General features: G+C 35.0%; 2 protein-coding genes and 1 non-coding gene across 3 annotated transcripts in view; 2 read left to right on the top strand and 1 right to left on the bottom strand.

Moving 5' to 3' along the window:
* Positions 1-19,057, bottom strand: part of LOC140055996 (tRNA endonuclease ANKZF1-like) — a 344,549-nt gene that overhangs the window by 116,019 nt on the left and 209,473 nt on the right. The window lies entirely within an intron of this gene.
* On the top strand, positions 28-18,131 carry LOC140055753 (calpain-7-like). The gene is made up of 20 exons (XM_072101153.1): positions 28-128; positions 660-878; positions 1,190-1,295; positions 2,101-2,270; positions 2,554-2,621; positions 2,999-3,265; positions 3,528-3,617; positions 3,993-4,119; positions 4,430-4,515; positions 9,758-9,851; positions 11,013-11,159; positions 11,396-11,623; positions 12,087-12,231; positions 12,593-12,692; positions 13,216-13,415; positions 14,077-14,219; positions 15,116-15,178; positions 15,470-15,609; positions 16,464-16,553; positions 16,905-18,131. The coding sequence occupies exons 2-20, from the start codon at positions 669-671 to the stop codon at positions 17,047-17,049; spliced, it is 2,619 nt and encodes an 872-aa protein (XP_071957254.1). The 5' UTR covers positions 28-128; positions 660-668; the 3' UTR covers positions 17,050-18,131.
* Positions 12,324-12,399, top strand: LOC140063711 (small nucleolar RNA snoR122). Its single transcript, XR_011847661.1, has one exon. It is a non-coding gene; the product is annotated as a small nucleolar RNA snoR122 (small nucleolar RNA).

Genomic DNA, 19,057 nt, shown 5'->3' with positions numbered 1-19,057 from the left:
TCGCGATATCATCGTCAAACTCCAACCTCCTAGGCTAGGCCTAGCATAGTGTCAGTAGCCCTTAAAATACACTGTATTTATTTAAACTACACTACAGTACGAAGAGAGAGCAGGAGCGTGATTTAAAGGTAATAGCTCGGCTAATTAGTAGGAATTAGTAATAGTACTACTATATAGGCCTAGAAGTAGGGCATCATCATTCTTTCTACACCATCAATCATGATTTGATTATGCCACCACCAGCACAGTCACAAAGCAGCAGGGGAAAGAGGGCGTTGTTGGTCTACCTTTTAGCTCTTTCCTAGTCTAGGCCTACTAGGTAAGCCAAATCTAGCTAGTGCTTAGGTAGTGTATTACTTGTCTAACCTACCTACGACGCTGTGCGTGTAATTTATTATCAATCGGTCAACTGTGTTGTGCCGTTGGCCACCTCGCTTAACTAATTTAACGTTACACACCGGTCACATGCATGTGGTCAAATGTGCCTATTCTATACAATCAATTCACATACATATGACCGTTGACCATCGCAATATCATTAAGGCCTAGTAAGAATTTATTTCTATTTTGCTGTGCCGATTGGTGTTGGCTGTGGTGACGTGTTTTTCCGGATTTACCGATTTTTCAATTAAGTTTTGTAAAACTATTTCTAATTTTAGAACGACAACATGTTTTGGACTGATTTTACGCAGAGGTTTATGCCGGATCCGGACTTACCCCCATCAATGCCATCTTCTAGTGCTGACGTGCCACAGGAGTTAAGCGTATCAGCTGAGAGACATGCTTCAGACTTACTACGTGATGCCTTGGATTTTGCAAATAAAGCAACGCATTACGATTCTATTGGTCAGTCACGAACTGCCATATTTTATTATGTTGTAAGTATCAGCTCAAGGGATGTAATTTATAGAGAATATGATAGTGTCACAAATTTATAGGTGAATTAAAAAACAGTAGACCTACTTGAATTGAGCAGGGGTGCTATGTTTAAAGTGGGAGGCTTAAAATAAGCTGGAAGATGCTGAATTCAAAGGTGTGTGCCACTGATTGTAAAGTGAGTACCAATAAATACTGAAAATTCAAGCTTGGTTGCCATTAGAATGCAACGCAAGAACGTATTCGATCCCACTGTTTTAATCATTTTTTTTCCTGTTACTGTTTATTTACAAATCATTTGGTTTTTTTATAGGAGGCAATTCAGGCCATGTTCAATGCTTCTCTGGCCAATCCTACTTTAGATCTTTCTAGTAAATATTCCATGTATGTCAAGAGAGTTGAAGATCTTAAGAAAGCGAGTAAGTTCAATCACGATAATTATTAATTGTTTGTTACAAAGTAAATTATTTGAATTTAACCAAATTTATTGATTCAATTTCTATTCATCTTCATGTCCTGTTTGTGTTTATACTGTGCTTCGTACTGTATGTTCCTAATGTGTAATAGGTGTTTGTTTCCATATTTTCACGACGATTATTATCTGAATGTGCTGTAAGGTAAAACTAATCTAAGTTTGCGGTACACCACGTATGTTAGTTCTGAAAAGAACTGTTGAGTTTCTCGACGTTTAGATCAATATGCTTTGCATCAAGAGTGGACTCAACAGTTCTTTTTAGAACTAACATACGTGGTGTACCGCAAACTTATATCAACATATGATTTTGCCATGCAAACCTTGAAAAAACAATATAAAACTAATCTAGTAATATTTAATCTTAATTCTAGCTTTAATTTGTGAGTCCTGTTTAAAAAAAAAACCACTATGGTAGAACCACTATTATTATTAAGTGGACACCTTTGGGACACAAAGTGTCCTCTAAAAGGAGTTTCCCTAAATATGGATTGGCCATATTTTTAAAACATGTATGGAAATTGTTTGTCTTGCGTTCAAAGCTCTGTCTACACTATCAAACTTTATGTGACCAAAAAAAGTAATGTGCCCATATATAGACCCAATGATGTCATATTACAACCATATTTGGACACATCAAATTAGTTTGATAGTGTAGACAGAGGTTAGGAGTGATTCTACTACAATTCAAAGCATATTTAAATCATTCTCTTTTTAACTCTTTAATAATATTTGTGGCATATTTTTTGTAGTATCAACATCTTCATCATCAAAAGACGACGTAAAAAAGAAGAGCAAAGAGGACACAGCTATGGAGAAAGCAAACTTCTTGATTCGTCAAGCTTTTAATGAAGATGATGAGGGTAACCATGACGATGCAGCTACCATGTATATGGAGGCTGCAGAAATTTGCATTGAGGCTGTGAGCATTGTCTTTATTTGTGCTATTAAAATCCTCTAATTTTAGACCATTTATTTGTGCCAGATATGAATTGGTAATATTTGTGTCTGAGATATCAGATATCACTATGCTTAGAGCAAACACAATTTCTATTAAAACAGCAGGTTTAATACAACATTATATCTACTATTTCAATGCCCTAAATTTTGTAAAAATTTCTTTCTTAGGATAAAATTAATTTTAAAATAAAATAGATTGTTGAAGACATTTTTCAGAAAATTAAGATATTATTTTATATTTGCAGAGAAAAACAACTAAAGATCAGCAATTAAAAGGAAAATTAGAAAAATTAGCAACTCAAGCATTAGATAGGTAAGTGTTTATTATCACAATTATTCATAGTTTGGTATGTACAGCCAACTCTAAAAAAAACTAAAGAACTCTCCGAAAACCAGACTTTTCTTGATGTCCAAATCCTTTCTTGCCATTACTAAAACACATTCAGAATACAAGAACTAGCCTACCAAGAACTAGAAACCAAACATATTAGCCCAGCCCAAAGATGTCTAGAGTATTCGGAGAGTTGACTAGGCTAGTACCTATCTAGTTTTTTAGTACCTGTTCAATTAAATGCTTCCATTATCTATCTAGGCTAGGCAGCTGTCTTTTACTTTAATGCTACACACAAACCATTTTTGTTCAGAGTTACCAATCAGTAGTATATCAAAAATGCAAACTTTTTTTTGTAGAGCTGAATCATTAAAAAAACAAAAGGAGATTAAACCATCAGCTCCTCTTCTGAATCTTCCAAGCGTTCCATCTCACTCCCCAGAAGATGATGGTGAGGCAAAAACTGCCTCTTCCACAACAGGGGATAAATCACCAAAGAGAACAAGAAGTATAGGGGCTTCAAAGAATGCTAAACCACAGATAGGAGGAGGAGGTAGTGGTGGTACCAGTAGCGGAGGAGGAGGAGGAGGGGGAAAATATACCCCTGAAGAAATTGCAGTGCTCAGGTATGCTTTGAATAAGACTAAAGCACTGCAAGCGCATACAGTGTTGTACAGTTTATTAGCTGTGTGTAGGCCAACAATTTACTTTGAAAAAATTCATGCTTACCTATTACCTTGCTGCTAAATCCCTGCTACTAAGATACCTACAGAATTATCAAGGGGTAACTATTTTACAATACTTACAACGTACCTGAACCTTGGCCGTTATATTCAGTACCTTTAATATCAAAAGTTATTTGTAAATGTCATTTTGGTACCTTTTTAGGAGGACATCATTTGTCAATGGACGAGAGTACGTTCCATTCATGTCGCATGCAGATTTACGTGAAAGGTTCGGCTACCCAATTTCATTTGAGTAAGTGTTCATTTTAACTTAATATTTAGTTTAGAAGTTTTTGTTTATATCTCAAGTTTGGCCTTCTAATAATAATTATAATAGTATGAATTTGTAACGCGCCAACTCCAGCAGTAAGTAATCAAAGGCGCGGTGTATGAGAGAGCTCAATCTGAAGACAAAGATGAGTTTTCAAGGCAGATTTAAAGGCGATAGTAGACGAACATCAGCCAACTATCTAGCCAGCACTCTAGCCGCCACCTTCCATGAACTCGGACTCTTCTAAAAACCAAACCACCAGAAAAAGTAGCTGTATTTATTGAAAAAGCAAACAGACGTCATCTGAAGCATTTACAGTAGTATATTTATCAACATATTTTGTCTTTCAAATTTTAGAGATAAGGCAGGAAAATTAGCACTGTCACCAAAACAGAAGGAACGCTTTAAAAGATGGGTTCGAATCGAAGACATCTCATCTGATCCTCATATGATCCTAACAATTTCTAGCTTTAGTATCAAGCAAGTAAGTTGTTTATTGCTTATTAACATTCTTGTCTACCAATCTAAAGGTAAAGGTATTTATTCTGGTCCTCAAGCTTAGCTGGAAACTAAGAAAATTCAGATTAGGCCTTCCATGAACCCACGGCAGCCAGCAGTGCAGCGCCTACCAGATCAGTACAACGATAGACAATCCTCTCCCTTTCCTATAGTGTACCAAGTTCTTTATGTACTATATGTAAACGATACTACCGGCTTCAAATTCTGACTCTACCACACTACACCAAAATCTAAATTCTTAATCATGCTTTTTTTTGTTTTTTTTTTATTTACAGACAATTGTAACAGATTGCTCGTTTGTAGCTTCATTAGCAATATCTGCAAATTATGAAAGAAGATTTAAGAAGAAATTAATATCAAAGTAATAGTAGGGTAGGAAGGAGGGGTTACCGTGCACCCCCATGATGTATTTTTTTAATGTACATTTTTGTAATCCTGAATATATGTAATTAACATTTTTTGATGTTCCCAAGACGAAATATTGTCCCATGGGGTTTTTTGAGGGCCATTTTGGTGGCCATCTTGGATTTATCAAAATCATAAATATAGACGGTACTTGACAAAGACTGATCATAGAGGTCTGATTTTGGTCTTAAATTGTTCAGAATATGCACATTTCTATGTACTATAATGAAAAGTTTTTGTTCAAAATGGCCGTAAATGCCACTTTTGACCTTTGACCTTGTTTTTACATAAGGGTCATATCTTGGTAACCCCTGGTCATAAAGATTTTATTTTTGTCTTAAATTGTTCAGAATATCCATTTTTATATTCGCTTTAATGGAACATATTTTTGAAATTTGACGGTAAATATCATTTTTGACCTTTGACATTATTCCATAACGATTTTCGCAATAATTTAGGTTATTTTTGTATTCGACCTATATCTTGACAACGAGTGATCATAGAGGTTTGATTTTGGTCTTATATTGTTCAGAATATGCACTTTCCTATGTACTATAATAAAACATTTTCATACAAAATGACCGGAAATACGACTTTTGACCTTTGACCTCGTTTTTACATAAGGGTCATATCTCGGTAACCAATGGTCATAATGATTTTATTTTTGTTTTAAATTGTTCAGAGTATCCATATTTATATTAGCTTTAATGAAACATATTTTTGAAATTTGATGGAAAATATCATTTTTGACCTTTGACATTATTTCCACCCGAGGGTCATATCTCGGTAACCCCTGGTCATAAAGACTTTATTTTTGTCATAAATTGTTCAGAATATCCATATTTATATAAGATTTAATGAAACATATTTTTGAAATTTGATGGAAAATATCACTTTTGACATTATTTCCACCCGAGGGTCATATCTCGGTAACCCCTGGTCATAAAGACTTTATTTTTGTCATAAATTGAGACAATAACAAAATTAATGTCAACATCTTCATAATCTTAATTTATTTTGGAAACAGTACTGATAGACGGCTACAAAAATACATTCTAATCAAATTCTATTCTTCATTAAATAATGGAAAATTTAGGGAAAGAAAAGGGGATAATTGTATTTTACACGTGGATGGTATTCTTGACATAACACTGGATCTGAGGACAGGTACCTTCCACCCATATACACCAAACCAAACATCACGCCATTATATGTACATCGTGAAAGTAATCATCGGCCACCAATTACGCAATATACCACTAGCAATAAATAAACGACTCTTCAAACATCTCATCCGATGAAAATTCGTTTAATGCAGCAATACCTCAGTACCAAGAAGCACATAATGGATATGAACATGAGCTACACCTGAACAAGCAACCAAAAAGAAAACCCGAAACAGAAACATCATTTGGTTCAATCCTCCGTACAGCAAAACGTAAAGACCAATATCGGACCCAAATTTTTATATTTAGTGGATGAGTGTTTCTCACAAGGCCATAATCTCCGAAAGACTTTTAATGTTGGCATTGATTGCTGGTGGTATCTACAATATCTAAGGTTACGCACGGTATACTTATGGTCAAACTTTAGAGGGTCTGCCAGGGCCAAGGCAGGGTACAGATAGTTTGTAATAGGTTGGTATTCCTTACAATGTGCTAAATCATATAACATTGGTTGCTGGTGGTATCTACAATATCTAAGCTAGACTAGTTGGAGGAAGAGGGTCTCTAGTCAACATTTAGAGGGGTCTGCCAGGGCCAAGGCAGTGTACAGATAGTTTGTAATAGAGGTCATTTGGTATTCCTTACAATGTGCTAAATCATATAACATTGGTTGCTGGTGGTATCTACAATATCTAAGCTAGGCTAGTTGGGAGAAGGGGGTCGTTAGTCGAACTTTAGAGGGGTCTGCCAGGGCCAAGGCAGTGTACAGATAGTCTGTAATAGGTCATTTGGTATTTCTTACTATGTGCTAAATCATATAACATTGGCTGCTGGTGGTATCTACAATATCTAATCTAGGCCATTTGTGGGAAGGGAGGTCTCTAGTCGAACTTTAGAGGGGTCTGCCAGGGCCAAGGCAGTGTACAGATAGTCTGTAATAGGTCATTTGGTATTTCTTACTATGTGCTAAATCATATAACATTGGCTGCTGGTGGTATCTACAATATCTAATCTAGGCCATTTGTGGGAAAGGGGGGGGGGGTCTCTAGTCGAACTTTTAGTCTGTCGTTACCCATTTAGTATTGTATGAACACAACTTGTTCATTTGGCATTAATTTTGAGTGGTACCTCACTCAGCTATGCTATCACCATTTGTAGGCCCTCCCTCGTGGGGGGAGGGGGGTCTGGTGGGCCTATTGCAGAGGACAAAATGTTTAGTGATATGATTTTGGTATATAGGTTGCAAATGGGCATCCCATGGTGGTGAAATTAGGTGGTATCTCTCTCATCTAATTGGTGCCGATTTGTTAGCACCTTTCGTGCCCCCCGGTATAGACGCAGCAGGGGGTACCCGGCAGACTTCCATTTACATTGACTTCAAGTGACCTCCAATTAACACACTTAAATAGTCAGATATTGGTACCTAGCTCATCTAACCAAATGTATCTGGGCTGCCTGTCTACAGCCATTTACTGAGTATTCAGTACAGTAATACAATAAATACTAAGCGGTCAGAAGATGCTACTAATCAATCAATCAATCAATCAATCATTCGATTTATATAGCGCCATTCCAACAGTCATTGCTCATGGTGCTACCAAAAATATCAGAAAGTGTGAGTTTTGAGTAGTGACTTAAAGGTGCTCAATAATGATGTTTGTTTAATGTTCAAAGATAGGTGGTTCCAGCAGTACTGAAAGTCCGGTCTCCCCAACTATGTTTGCGCCTCTGAATGTCCAGTAGCACCTGATGACTAGATCTTATTTCTCGCTTTCTCTTATTGATTGTCGATCATTCTGAGAGGTATTTGAGAGCGCAACTATTTATGCATCGGAGCACCAGCAGGATCTTAAATTGAACACGCAAATCCACTCCAAATACGAATGCCTCGGTCTTTTCATTAAGCTTGAGGAAGTTTAAGCCCATCCATGTCCTAATCTCAGCAGTGCATGCTTCTAAACGTTTTACGGCGGTCAGAATCTCAGTCTGACGGGGCTTGACAGAAACATAAATTTGTATATCATGAAGTTGACCAGGAATATGTCCTCTATACATTTGACCTTAGAGGGTTAGATGAAGGCACTTCCTCTTATTTGGAAATTTCCTGATGTAGGGCGTGCCAAACTGTCATTTAATCATTAAAACAAGATATCACACTAGTATGAATGAACTACAAGGGCATGGTGACAGGACAGTCTGGTCATGCAGTCCTATTCTTTCAGCCCATCTTATTGATCTAGTTGAGAAAACGACCATGGAGTTGAAAGAGTATGAAGATGATGAACAAGAAATTGAATTTGAGGTGGACGATGACTGAACATCTATTGCAGTAACTTGATAAATGGGTTTTGAATGAGTAGTTATGTAGACCTACATATACATAGTTTTATTTTGAAAACAGAAACATTCTTACTATATAAGAATTCTGTGAAAATTGAGGTCCTCACTCCTGGATATTCTGAACAATTTATGACAAAAATAAAGTCTTTATGACCAGGGGTTACCGAGATATGACCCTCGGGTGGAAACAAGGTAAAAGGTCAAAAGTTGTATTTCCTGCCAACTTTCAAAAATATGTTTCATTAAATCTTATATAAATATGGATATTCTGAACAATTTATGACAAAAATAAAGTCTTTATGACCAGGGGTTACCGAGATATGACCCTCGGGTGGAAATAATGTCAAAGGTCAAAAGTGATATTTTCCATCAAATTTCAAAAATATGTTTCATTAAAGCTAATATAAATATGGATACTCCGAACAATTTAAAACAAAAATAAAATCATTATGACCATTGGTTAACGAGATATGACCCTTATGTAAAAACGAGGTCAAAGGTCAAAAGTCGTATTTCCGGTCATTTTGTATGAAAATGTTTTATTATAGTACATAGGAAAGTGCATATTCTGAACAATATAAGACCAAAATCAAACCTCTATGATCACTCGTTGTCAAGATATAGGTCGAATACAAAAATAACCTAAATTATTGCGAAAATCGTTATGCAATAATGTCAAAGGTCAAAAATGATATTTCCCTTCAAATTTCAAAAATATGTTCCATTAAAGCGAATATAAATATGGATATTCTGAACAATTTAAGACAAAAATAAAATCTTTATGACCAGGGGTTACCAAGATATGACCCTTATGTAAAAACAAGGTCAAAGGTCAAAAGTGGCATTTACGGCCATTTTGAACAAAAACTTTTCATTATAGTACATAGAAATGTGCATATTCTGAACAATTTAAGACCAAAATCAGACCTCTATGATCAGTCTTTGTCAAGTACCGTCTATATTTATGATTTTGATAAATCCAAGATGGCCACCAAAATGGCCCCCAAAAAACCCCATGGGACAATATTTCGTCTTGGGAACATCAAAAAATGTTAATTACATATATTCAGGATTACAAAAATGTACATTAAAAAAATACATCATGGGGGTGCACGGTAACCCCTCCTTCCTACTAGACTATAAGTATTGCAACTGTTTTAAATTATGTAATATTAAAGGAAGTAAGATTTGTAGTGAAGCTGTAGCTTGGTGGTTAACATGTTTGCCTTCCAATCCTAGTGCCAGTGTTGTAAATCACGACTCTTTGAACTCGACTCCCTAAGCCTTAATGAGACTTAGTTTATAAGCATTATAAAATAATGAAATAGTTTATCCATCCTGTAATTGGGTTACTCGCTGTTGGATGCGTATTAAATAACAAATAAATAAATTTAAAAAATCAATGAACAATAACTGCCTGATAACAAGAAACTCTACCAAACCACCATTTTCTCACATTTCCAAACTCTTCTATTACAAAACCAGACAACAGTGTTACCACTGTATTGTATATTGTTATTGATTATTAATATTAATAAATAATAATAAAAATAATAAATTAAAACTTGTATAGCGCCGGTGTCCCCAACCCATGTAGAGCTCTTTTTATTAGCAACGTGCGAGTACATCATCGTATAGCGACGTCTTCAGGTTCAGGTTATTAACAACAATGCTGTTTAATTTGTTTTTTAGTATTGTATATCCACAAAATAAAGAAGGCCATCCTGTGTATAATCCTTGTGGTAAATACATGGTTATATTACACATCAATGGAGTGAAACGAAAGGTAAGATTCCAGTAGCTATGTGTAAATATTTACTTGTATAATGCAAGAAGAATGCACAGAGTTAAATACAGTAAAACCCCTATTAAAGCGATGGGATATCAAAAATTTCCCTTGTGATTAGTCAACTCACTTGTGTTGCGCTTATGTCCTTGCGTTGCGTCCTAGTGGGAACCAAGCTTTAGAGTTGTCCCAAAAGAGTGGTTCTACCCAGTCCAGTGGTGGCGCCAGCGGGGGGGCTACGGGGGCTCTAGCCCCCTTGTCGGGGAGCCTAGCCCCCCCGTCGGGGAACACGGGTATTTTTTGTCGGGGAATATAATATACAGTAAAAAACGTTCGCGTTCACTTCATATAGCTTCAGCGCCTAGAAAACCACGACGTTCCATTGACCATGAGAGTTCGTCAGAGGGCTATTATGCACTTTTATGCATTCATTATTGCCAGCGATCCAACTACTAAACAATAGCTAGGTACGCACTTGCTTGGCGGTATCCTTTTGTACGAATCAGTCACAACCATGTTATATATATTATATATTTTGTTTCATGTTTTGAAGTATAATAAGTCCAATTTCCGGGACCTCCAACTCTATTTTTCTAAATTTTCTTTGAACTTTTATTTTTTAAATTGAAAAATGTGGATTGAAACAGTCATCGCACATCGTTTTTTTGCACGCAGTATTTTATTTATGCATTATAAAAAATGGAAAAAATGGCTACCCTAAATCTGATAAAATGACCTCAAATGACGCTAGAACGCGTTGCTTCCGGACCCCCACCAGGGGCCCTTGGCGGCCCCCTGGCCCCCAGCCTACTGATGCTCGCATAGCCCTCTCGTCGGGGAATGTAGCCCCCGCGTCAGGAAGATCCTGGCGCCACCGCTGGTTCTACTCTACAGTGTGCTTGTGTTGACATAAGTGCTTCGAACTACTGAATGCAACTGACCTAAATTGAATGCACTTTCAGTTCACTTTGAAGCGTGTTATGTTATGGTAACCTAGATAATTGTTGCAGCATAGAAGTAAGCACTCGCTTACAGGTTCTGTTGAGTTGATTCGACATAAGCGCTATTGCGCAACTAGTTCCTTTCAGTTGGGTTTTGACATAATTACTATCTTTTTAAAGGTGATTGATAACAATTCAATTAATAAATTTATATTTGTAGGTTATCATTGATGATTATTTACCTGAAGATATCTATGGTAGCCTACTTTGCTCTTTCTCAAGCAACCGCAATGAATTCTGGATATCCATCATGGAGAAGGCGTACCTGAAGGTGATGGGTGGTTATGACTTCCCGGGATCAAACTCAGTAAGATCATTATTATATCGGCCAAAGAAAAACTAGGTCTTCTCAGTAGTACAATTATCCTAAGCACTACTTGCTGCTAACTTGAATCAAAACTGCAACATTATTTTCATGATTTTGAGGGAAAGTATATCTTTAAATGTATTGTAATATCTTGCCAAGAAAAACAATTTTCATAAAAGTTCACATTTATGACGTTAATCTATGTCTACAGTAGGGGTTTTCTACACTTTTTTTAGAATATTGACCTGCACGCCCTAACAGGTTGGATCCCAGATAGAGTTCCCATTCGCCTTGATAGTGAAGATTTCAACAAAGACGAGGTGTTCACAAAGATGAACTCTAGATTTCACATCGGAAATGTGCTAATCACCGTGGCAACAGGTGTTATGTCCGATGCAGAAGCTGACAGGGCTGGATTGGTTCCCACTCATGCATATGCCTTGCTTGATATAAGAGATATAAAGGTATCATTACATTGTGGTTTTTCTTTTATACCTTTTTCAAGTAACAAGTTATAACCAGGTTTGCAGAGTGTGAAGATAATTTTTGCAATTTGACAAGAGACCCCTGTGAAATCTCGGGAGAAAAAACATACACAAATGAGAGGCCTGTTTTTGTCCCGAGATGTCCTGAGTTGTTACTGCATGCGCATGTATTGCCCGGATATTAATATGACCAATCATAGTAATCAAATAGTGTGCAACTTTGCTTTCTCTCCTTTGATTTCTCACGGTATGAAAACGTGTAATAAATCATGGTTTATGTGAAAATGGTATTCGGTAAAGAAATACATGACTTCAATTGTTGGAGTTTAGTCAAAGTTTAAAATCACAATTTCTTCTTCAACGACATCTTCTGTGTTTAGAATTTCTACTGATAGCTTTGATGACATAACAAATATTTGATTACTTATTGATTTAAACTCAGGGAAAGAAATTGATTCAGTTGAAGAATCCATGGAGTCATCTGAGGTGGAAAGGTCGCTTCTCAGAGTTCGATGAAGAACATTGGACACCAGAACTACAAAAAGCTCTCAACTTTGACCCTAAAAATGCTCAACAGTTTGATAATGGTATGCAGTTTATAAATGATCATATTCATAACCAAATCATAATACTAATACTATATGTATGTGTATGAATGTGCTATACCTTTGTACAATAATGGCAATGACGACATTAGTAATTAAATGAATTATAAGAATCTGTGTAATCAACGAATATTACTAAACTTTGAGGTAGAATCAAGCTACACCTATGATTGAATACTTATTAATGAGTATTTGCATATAATTACAGGTGGGGGAGGGTTTCATACTTATTAAATATTTGCATATACGGTAATTACAGGTGGGGTTTTCATACTTATTAAATATTTGCATATAATTACAGGTGGGGTTTTCATACTTGTTAAATATTTGCATATAATTACAGGTGTTTTTTGGATTGACTATGACTCGTTATGTCATTTTTTTGATGTTATTTATATGAACTGGAACCCATCGCTCTTTGCACATACCTACGTTTTGCACAAGTAAGTATAATATTACTATATTTCACTTATTATAATCCCTTGCTCAGATATAATCCAATCCCCTTAATCCTCTGGTAAATCCATTGATATTGCAATCTCAGTATATAATTGTATACAAATAATAAATGTTTATTGGTGGAATGGTACAAATAATTTCATTAGGTGAAAAGATGGCAAATTCTATTTTCCCGAGGCGACACCGTCTGGTCTTCCGCCAACAAAAATAGAAATACAGTATACCTCGAAAGCGTAAACTAAGTGCACTTATTTTTATAAGTCCAATCAAATGACAGGTATCTATTTAGGTGTTATATAATAATCAAATTCTAATCAGATCAAATGCAGTACTATTACTTTGAGAGTAAAGACAAGCTGGAGAGAGAGGGCCTAAGATTCTCTGAAACCTGCCTCAAACTTAATAATAAGATACCTTACTGTATATAATTTCTTTTTTTAACACATGGCTAGCTTTCTGATACTTTTCATAGTAGAAAAACATTTATTAAATTTAAATTTTTTGTAGCACATGGCAGGCTGGAGAAGGACCTAAAAAGGACCGGTACGTTATCAGTAACAACCCACAGTACAGACTAGATGTAAAAGGTAAAGGTGGCGTATGGATACTACTCACTAGGCATATCACAGACAAGGATGACTTCGCTGATAACAAAGAGTTCATAACTCTCTTGATCTACAAAGGTGGCAAGAAGGTGTATTACCCAAGTAAGCTAACTAACTATTAAAAATATTAATGTATGTTCATCATAACTATCACTCGTCGCAACGAGAGAAATTCTCACTTAATCATGAGAAGTTTAATGTATTGTACTATACAACTATTGGTCAAGTAAAATTGTTTTCAAGATAAATTTTGTGATAGAAAATTCAAACACAGTGGGTAATGTCAAAGATTGTGTTTGATTTGTTTATAGTGTATAATTATGTTCCAGTTCACAACCGTTGCACATTTTTGTTTCGGCACCACTTTAAATTAGCAGTCGTAATCCAGGAGCTTAACAAAGACAGGTCTTACTCCTGTCCTATCATGAACTGTAGAACCACTATTAAGGAGACACATTTGAGACCCAGCAAGGTTTCCCTTAATAGGGATCTCCCCTGAATTGGCCGTAGTATTAAAAAATATAAAACAATATTGCATCTCATTCATTTCATTGGAAAGTGTCCTCAATAGGTTCCAACTGCTGTAACAAATATAACACATTTTAAGATCTTTCTACACTATCAAACTTTATGTGACAAAAAATGCCCATATATGGACATGATGATGTCATATTAATACCATATTTGGACACAACTTTTTTTGTTTGATAGTGTAGACAGAGCTTAACACATTACTATTAAACGTTGTTGTTTTTATTTATAGATGATCCACCTCCTTACATAGATGGTACCAGAATTAACAGTCCTCATTATCTATGCAAGATGGTGGTAAAGGAGGAGGGTACATCGTTCACCGTTGTTGTCTCTCAGTTTGAAAAAAGCAACACCATCCACTACTCATTGAGGGTATGCTACTTATTAATTATAATTATCATTATTATCATTATCATCATTTTCATTATCATCATTATCATCATTATCATCATTATCATCATCATCATCATCATTATCATTATCATCATTATCATCATTATCATTATCATCATTATCATTATCATCATTTTCGTTATCATCATTATCATCATTATCATTATCATTATCATCATTATCATTATCATCATTATCATTATCATCATTATCATCATTATCATTATCATCATTATCATCATTATCATTATCATTATCATCATTATCATTATCATCATCATCATTATCATCATCATCATTATCATTATCATCATTATCATTATTATCATCATCATCATCACTATCATTATCATTATCATCATTATCATTATTATCATCATCATTATCATCATTATCATCATTATCACCTCTATCATTGAGGGTATAGTTATTAAAATCATCATCTATTCTAAATTTTATTTTTATATTGTCTTTTTTTGTCATTGTCATTAATATCCTCATTTTATAATAATATTTTTAATATCTACTTTTTAATCTGCATATTTGAATTAAAAACAATTTTTAAATGTAATATCATAGATATACAGTTGTAGTTCTGGTAATATTAATTATGAATAATGCGGGTGAAATGTGTGTGTCTGTAATTTAGTTTTCTAAACATGGCATGGTTTATAATATTTTCTATAATTTGAATATTTGATGTTGTGGCTACGGGCACAGTTGAATCTGCCTGATTCTTGTCCTGCTTCTAGTTCAATGATATCATCTATAATTTGAATATTTGATGTTGTGGCTACGGGCACAGTTGAATCTGCCTGATTCTTGTCCTGCTTCAAGTTCAATGATATCATCTATAATTTGATTGTGTTCTTTAGGTTTATTCTACAACTGCTGTGAAGTTATATAAAGTTCCTGAACCATATCAGCACACAAAACAGGTAAGAATTTCACATTTTATATATATAATTGCTGAATCACTGTACAACCTCCTGCCACCTGAATAGGGATTGCCATAGTATTAAAATATATTGCCCCTTATTCGTCCTCTCTCAAATGCCCCTTTAATAAGGGTGGTCCCTACGGGCTGTATTGTAAAATTGTTCCCCTTGTTTGTCTTACAGGGAAGTGTGTCTTTAAAAGACGTCCCAAAGGAGATTCTACTGTATTTGATTCAGATTAAATTTAATAAATGCAAGTCTATAATATAAGTGATTTTTTTTTCTCCTTAGATCACAGGTGAATGGAAAGGTAAAACTGCAGGTGGCTGTGCTAATTTCCGTGACACTGTAGGATTTAATCCAATCTATCAAGTTAACCTTCAAGAGAAAACAAAAGCTAATTACTTCATGGTAGACCTCAAAGGACCAAAGTAAGTATTCAATCATTCCTGAATAATACCCCTTTCACACCAAAAGCAAAACTCCGGAGACACTCCGGAGACACCCCGGAGTTGACGTCCTGCTGTTTGGTGTGAAAGGTAAAATCAAGCAACTCCGGAGTTTAAAACTGCGGGGTTGAACAGCTGAACATTCTCCGGAGAGCGAACTGCGGGGACACCCCGGTGTTTTGGTGTGAAAGGTACCAACATCAAACTCCGGAGTGTTTCGGGTCAAAAGGTCATCCTCACACGATCACTCATTGCTTTAGTTTTATTTCAAAATACTTTAAATATTTGTACAACATATATAGCGGGTTCAAAAATAATAAGTAGTATCAATAAAACATTATATTACTTCTGAGACTTTTGAAAGTAATTATTAAATTAAACATATTATTAATTAAAATGATTCTAATGATCGTCGCTATGTAAACAAACAAAATAGAGGGCGACATTTACAATTTTATTTTATAAACTCCGGAGTTGCTAGGTTGGTGTGAAAGGGGTATCTCCGGAGTTTCTCGACGTTTTGAATGGTCATAAACCCTGGGGTGTCTCCGGAGACACTCCGGAGTTTTGGTGTGAAAGGGGTATAACTAAAGATATTGTAAATCTCAGTATATTTTTGTATCAAATTCTTTATATCAAATACAAAAAATAAAATGGGGTTTTTTTTTTCGATCCAATTTTTAGTCAAAGTGAATGACTATTATGGAACATCAAAATGGCATATTCAACAAACCAAATGTTCAGAGGGTCATATCTTTAAATTTTAGTATTATAATAATAATAATAATAAAATTGTATATTATAGAAGTTTCAATAACTTGAGTTTATTTTTGTAGGGATTTCTTTGTTGGTTTTGAGTTGACTGCAGTGTCATCAGATGGTGTTGGTACAAACACATTTAAGAAATTAAACAGTGGCACGTACAGGTATTGTACATTCAGAACACTATATTCTATGCCTAACTAGTCTAACATCATGATCAACAATAACAATAAAATCGTTTGCCCAAACTAATCATGACGTCATTTGATTGACCGTGTGAAAATATCATTTTCATCAAAGGCAGCATAAATGGTTATCCTATAGTTCTAGGATGAAAACTTTTTAAATGTCTTTTCTTTCATTATCATCCTAGTGTAAATAGGCCTTAAGCCGTAGACTTATACAGTACAAGGCCGAGGCTAGTTGGAACCTCTGTAGATGCAATTTCAATTTGCCACCAATAGCTGCTACTCTAATAAACGATTTTTCAAGCTTATATTTGTTTTTGTTTGTAGGCATGGTTTCACTGTTCTGCAGTTAGAAGATGTACCAGGTGGTATTTACAATATCATGCCAACAACCTTTAAACCCCAACAAGAAGCCCCTTTTTTTCTGACCATTTCAGCATCATGCCAAATGAAGGTCGTTCACTTGCAATGAGGACAATGCTTATCGTTCATCGTCCGATTAATGATTTTAATAACCAGCAGTTACATTTTATGACCAGATTCCTTGGTAGATCCAGGATTTTGAGGCAAGGGCCTACAAGTTGTAAAATGAAATGATATGTCCTATCTTTTGCTTTGAAGTTATCAAAATTTAGGATGTGCTAAGCCATATGCCGCCCTTTCTGGATCAATAATTTATTCATGAGAGAATAATATTATTTCTACTATTTGAGAAAATTGGGGGGTTGTCATCTAGTGTTCTATACTATACATGCATCTTGGGTAATACTGTATGCAGTGCCTTGGTTGCTAAATTGTAATGTACTGTATCTGGGGAGGACACAATTTGTTCTTAGCTTGGCAGTGTAAAAGTTGTATGATCAAGTTGGGTCTTAGTAAAATAAGGGTTTGTGGTACATCATGTGTTTCCAAATAATAATAATAGTAATAAGGATTTCTAGAGCGCACTTCGCCACTTAAGATGCTCAAGGCGCTTAAATATTAGAAAATAAAGGAAAGATGAGAATATGTTTGTTTCGGGTCTCAAGGCAAATTTACACAGGCGAGCGGTAATGGTAAGTGGAACACCGCAATGCTTTTCCCATGTAGAAACTCTATCCTGAGCGGAAACCGCCCGTCCGCTCTGCGTTGTGTCTAAACGGTCATAAGGAATAACACTATATTTGTATTACTGTTACCGCTCGTATGTGTAAATTGGCCTTTATGATACAACCGTAAAGCTCTGTCTACACTATCAAACTTTATGTGACAAAAAAATGTTTTGTGCCCGTAGATGGACACGATGATGTCATATCACTACCATATTTAAGCACATCACTACCATATTTGAACACATCACAATTTTGTTGTCAAACTAGTTTGATAGTATAGACAGAGTTTAAGTGGAACTACGCTTTATATAAGCTCTACTGCGATAATGTATTGCATTAATAGGTTTATATACTTTTTCATTGTAAATTATAATATACTAAACATAAATTTTAATATAAATATTATATTGTATGTAAATTAACAAATTATGGTTCTATTGGAAATGACAATTTTTTAATTAAACAGCATCTAATGCAAATTAGTATATTGCGTTTGTTTATTATGTGGAGCAAGTTAATATATGCATCAGAGTGTGTTTCTGTTTACAATACAACATACATACGAAGACTATACAGTAAATAACCGACGCAAGGAAGTTGACCAATGAAAATCAACAAATAATCCATCGCTTGTGATTGGTCAAATTACTTGCGTTACGCTTACTTCCTTATGCATCCTAAAGGATGGGATCCAAGCTTTATTTTGTATACAGACATTTTAATGCTTATTTTTACAGTTGTAATTTATTTTAATATTTTTAAAATTCTAAATAAAAATTAAAAATCTTTAAAATAATCGCTCGCGTTTTTAAATACCAGTGTAATTGTTTGGAAGCTCAAATGTGTTGGTTTTGCTTTATTTTAATAATTAAGAAATAAATAAAACGAAATACATCAATTGCCGTTATTATTATATCTACAATATTTACGACAAGGAAGACGCCTACAAATACAAATTTAAGCCGAGCCCATTTTATACGAAATGAAAAAAGAGTCGATTGCATTGTAGTATCTCATCAATATACTTTTCTTTCGACTCTATTTTGAAAACAAATTATTTTCCGTTTTGTTTTAGCCTAAACTCTTTTGTTTTCAGTGTACAGTATTTAAATTGATAACATCCAAACCGAAACCAATCATATTTAAAAATTAAGAAATATTTTGTAAAACTGAGACTTGATGGTATGATCCGAGCGTGGTAATGGGAATTCAGTTGTCTTAGGCCGCGGCGGGTAAATTGTGCAAACCTGCGTGAATAATTACGTTTATTATGACGTAAAAAGGTACAGGTTCGTTCTATTTAGTACCGTAGAATGCAGCTTTATAAAAGAATCAAGGAACATCCCTCACAATTCCAGAATTTAGCGACGCCCCATTTTTATTCGATAT

Source organism: Antedon mediterranea, chromosome 1 (genome assembly GCF_964355755.1).
Source record: "Antedon mediterranea chromosome 1, ecAntMedi1.1, whole genome shotgun sequence".
NCBI classification, from domain to species: Eukaryota; Metazoa; Echinodermata; class Crinoidea; order Comatulida; family Antedonidae; genus Antedon; species Antedon mediterranea.
The sequence above is the reverse complement of the archived record's forward strand: the minus strand, read 5'-3'. Positions and strand labels throughout refer to the sequence as shown.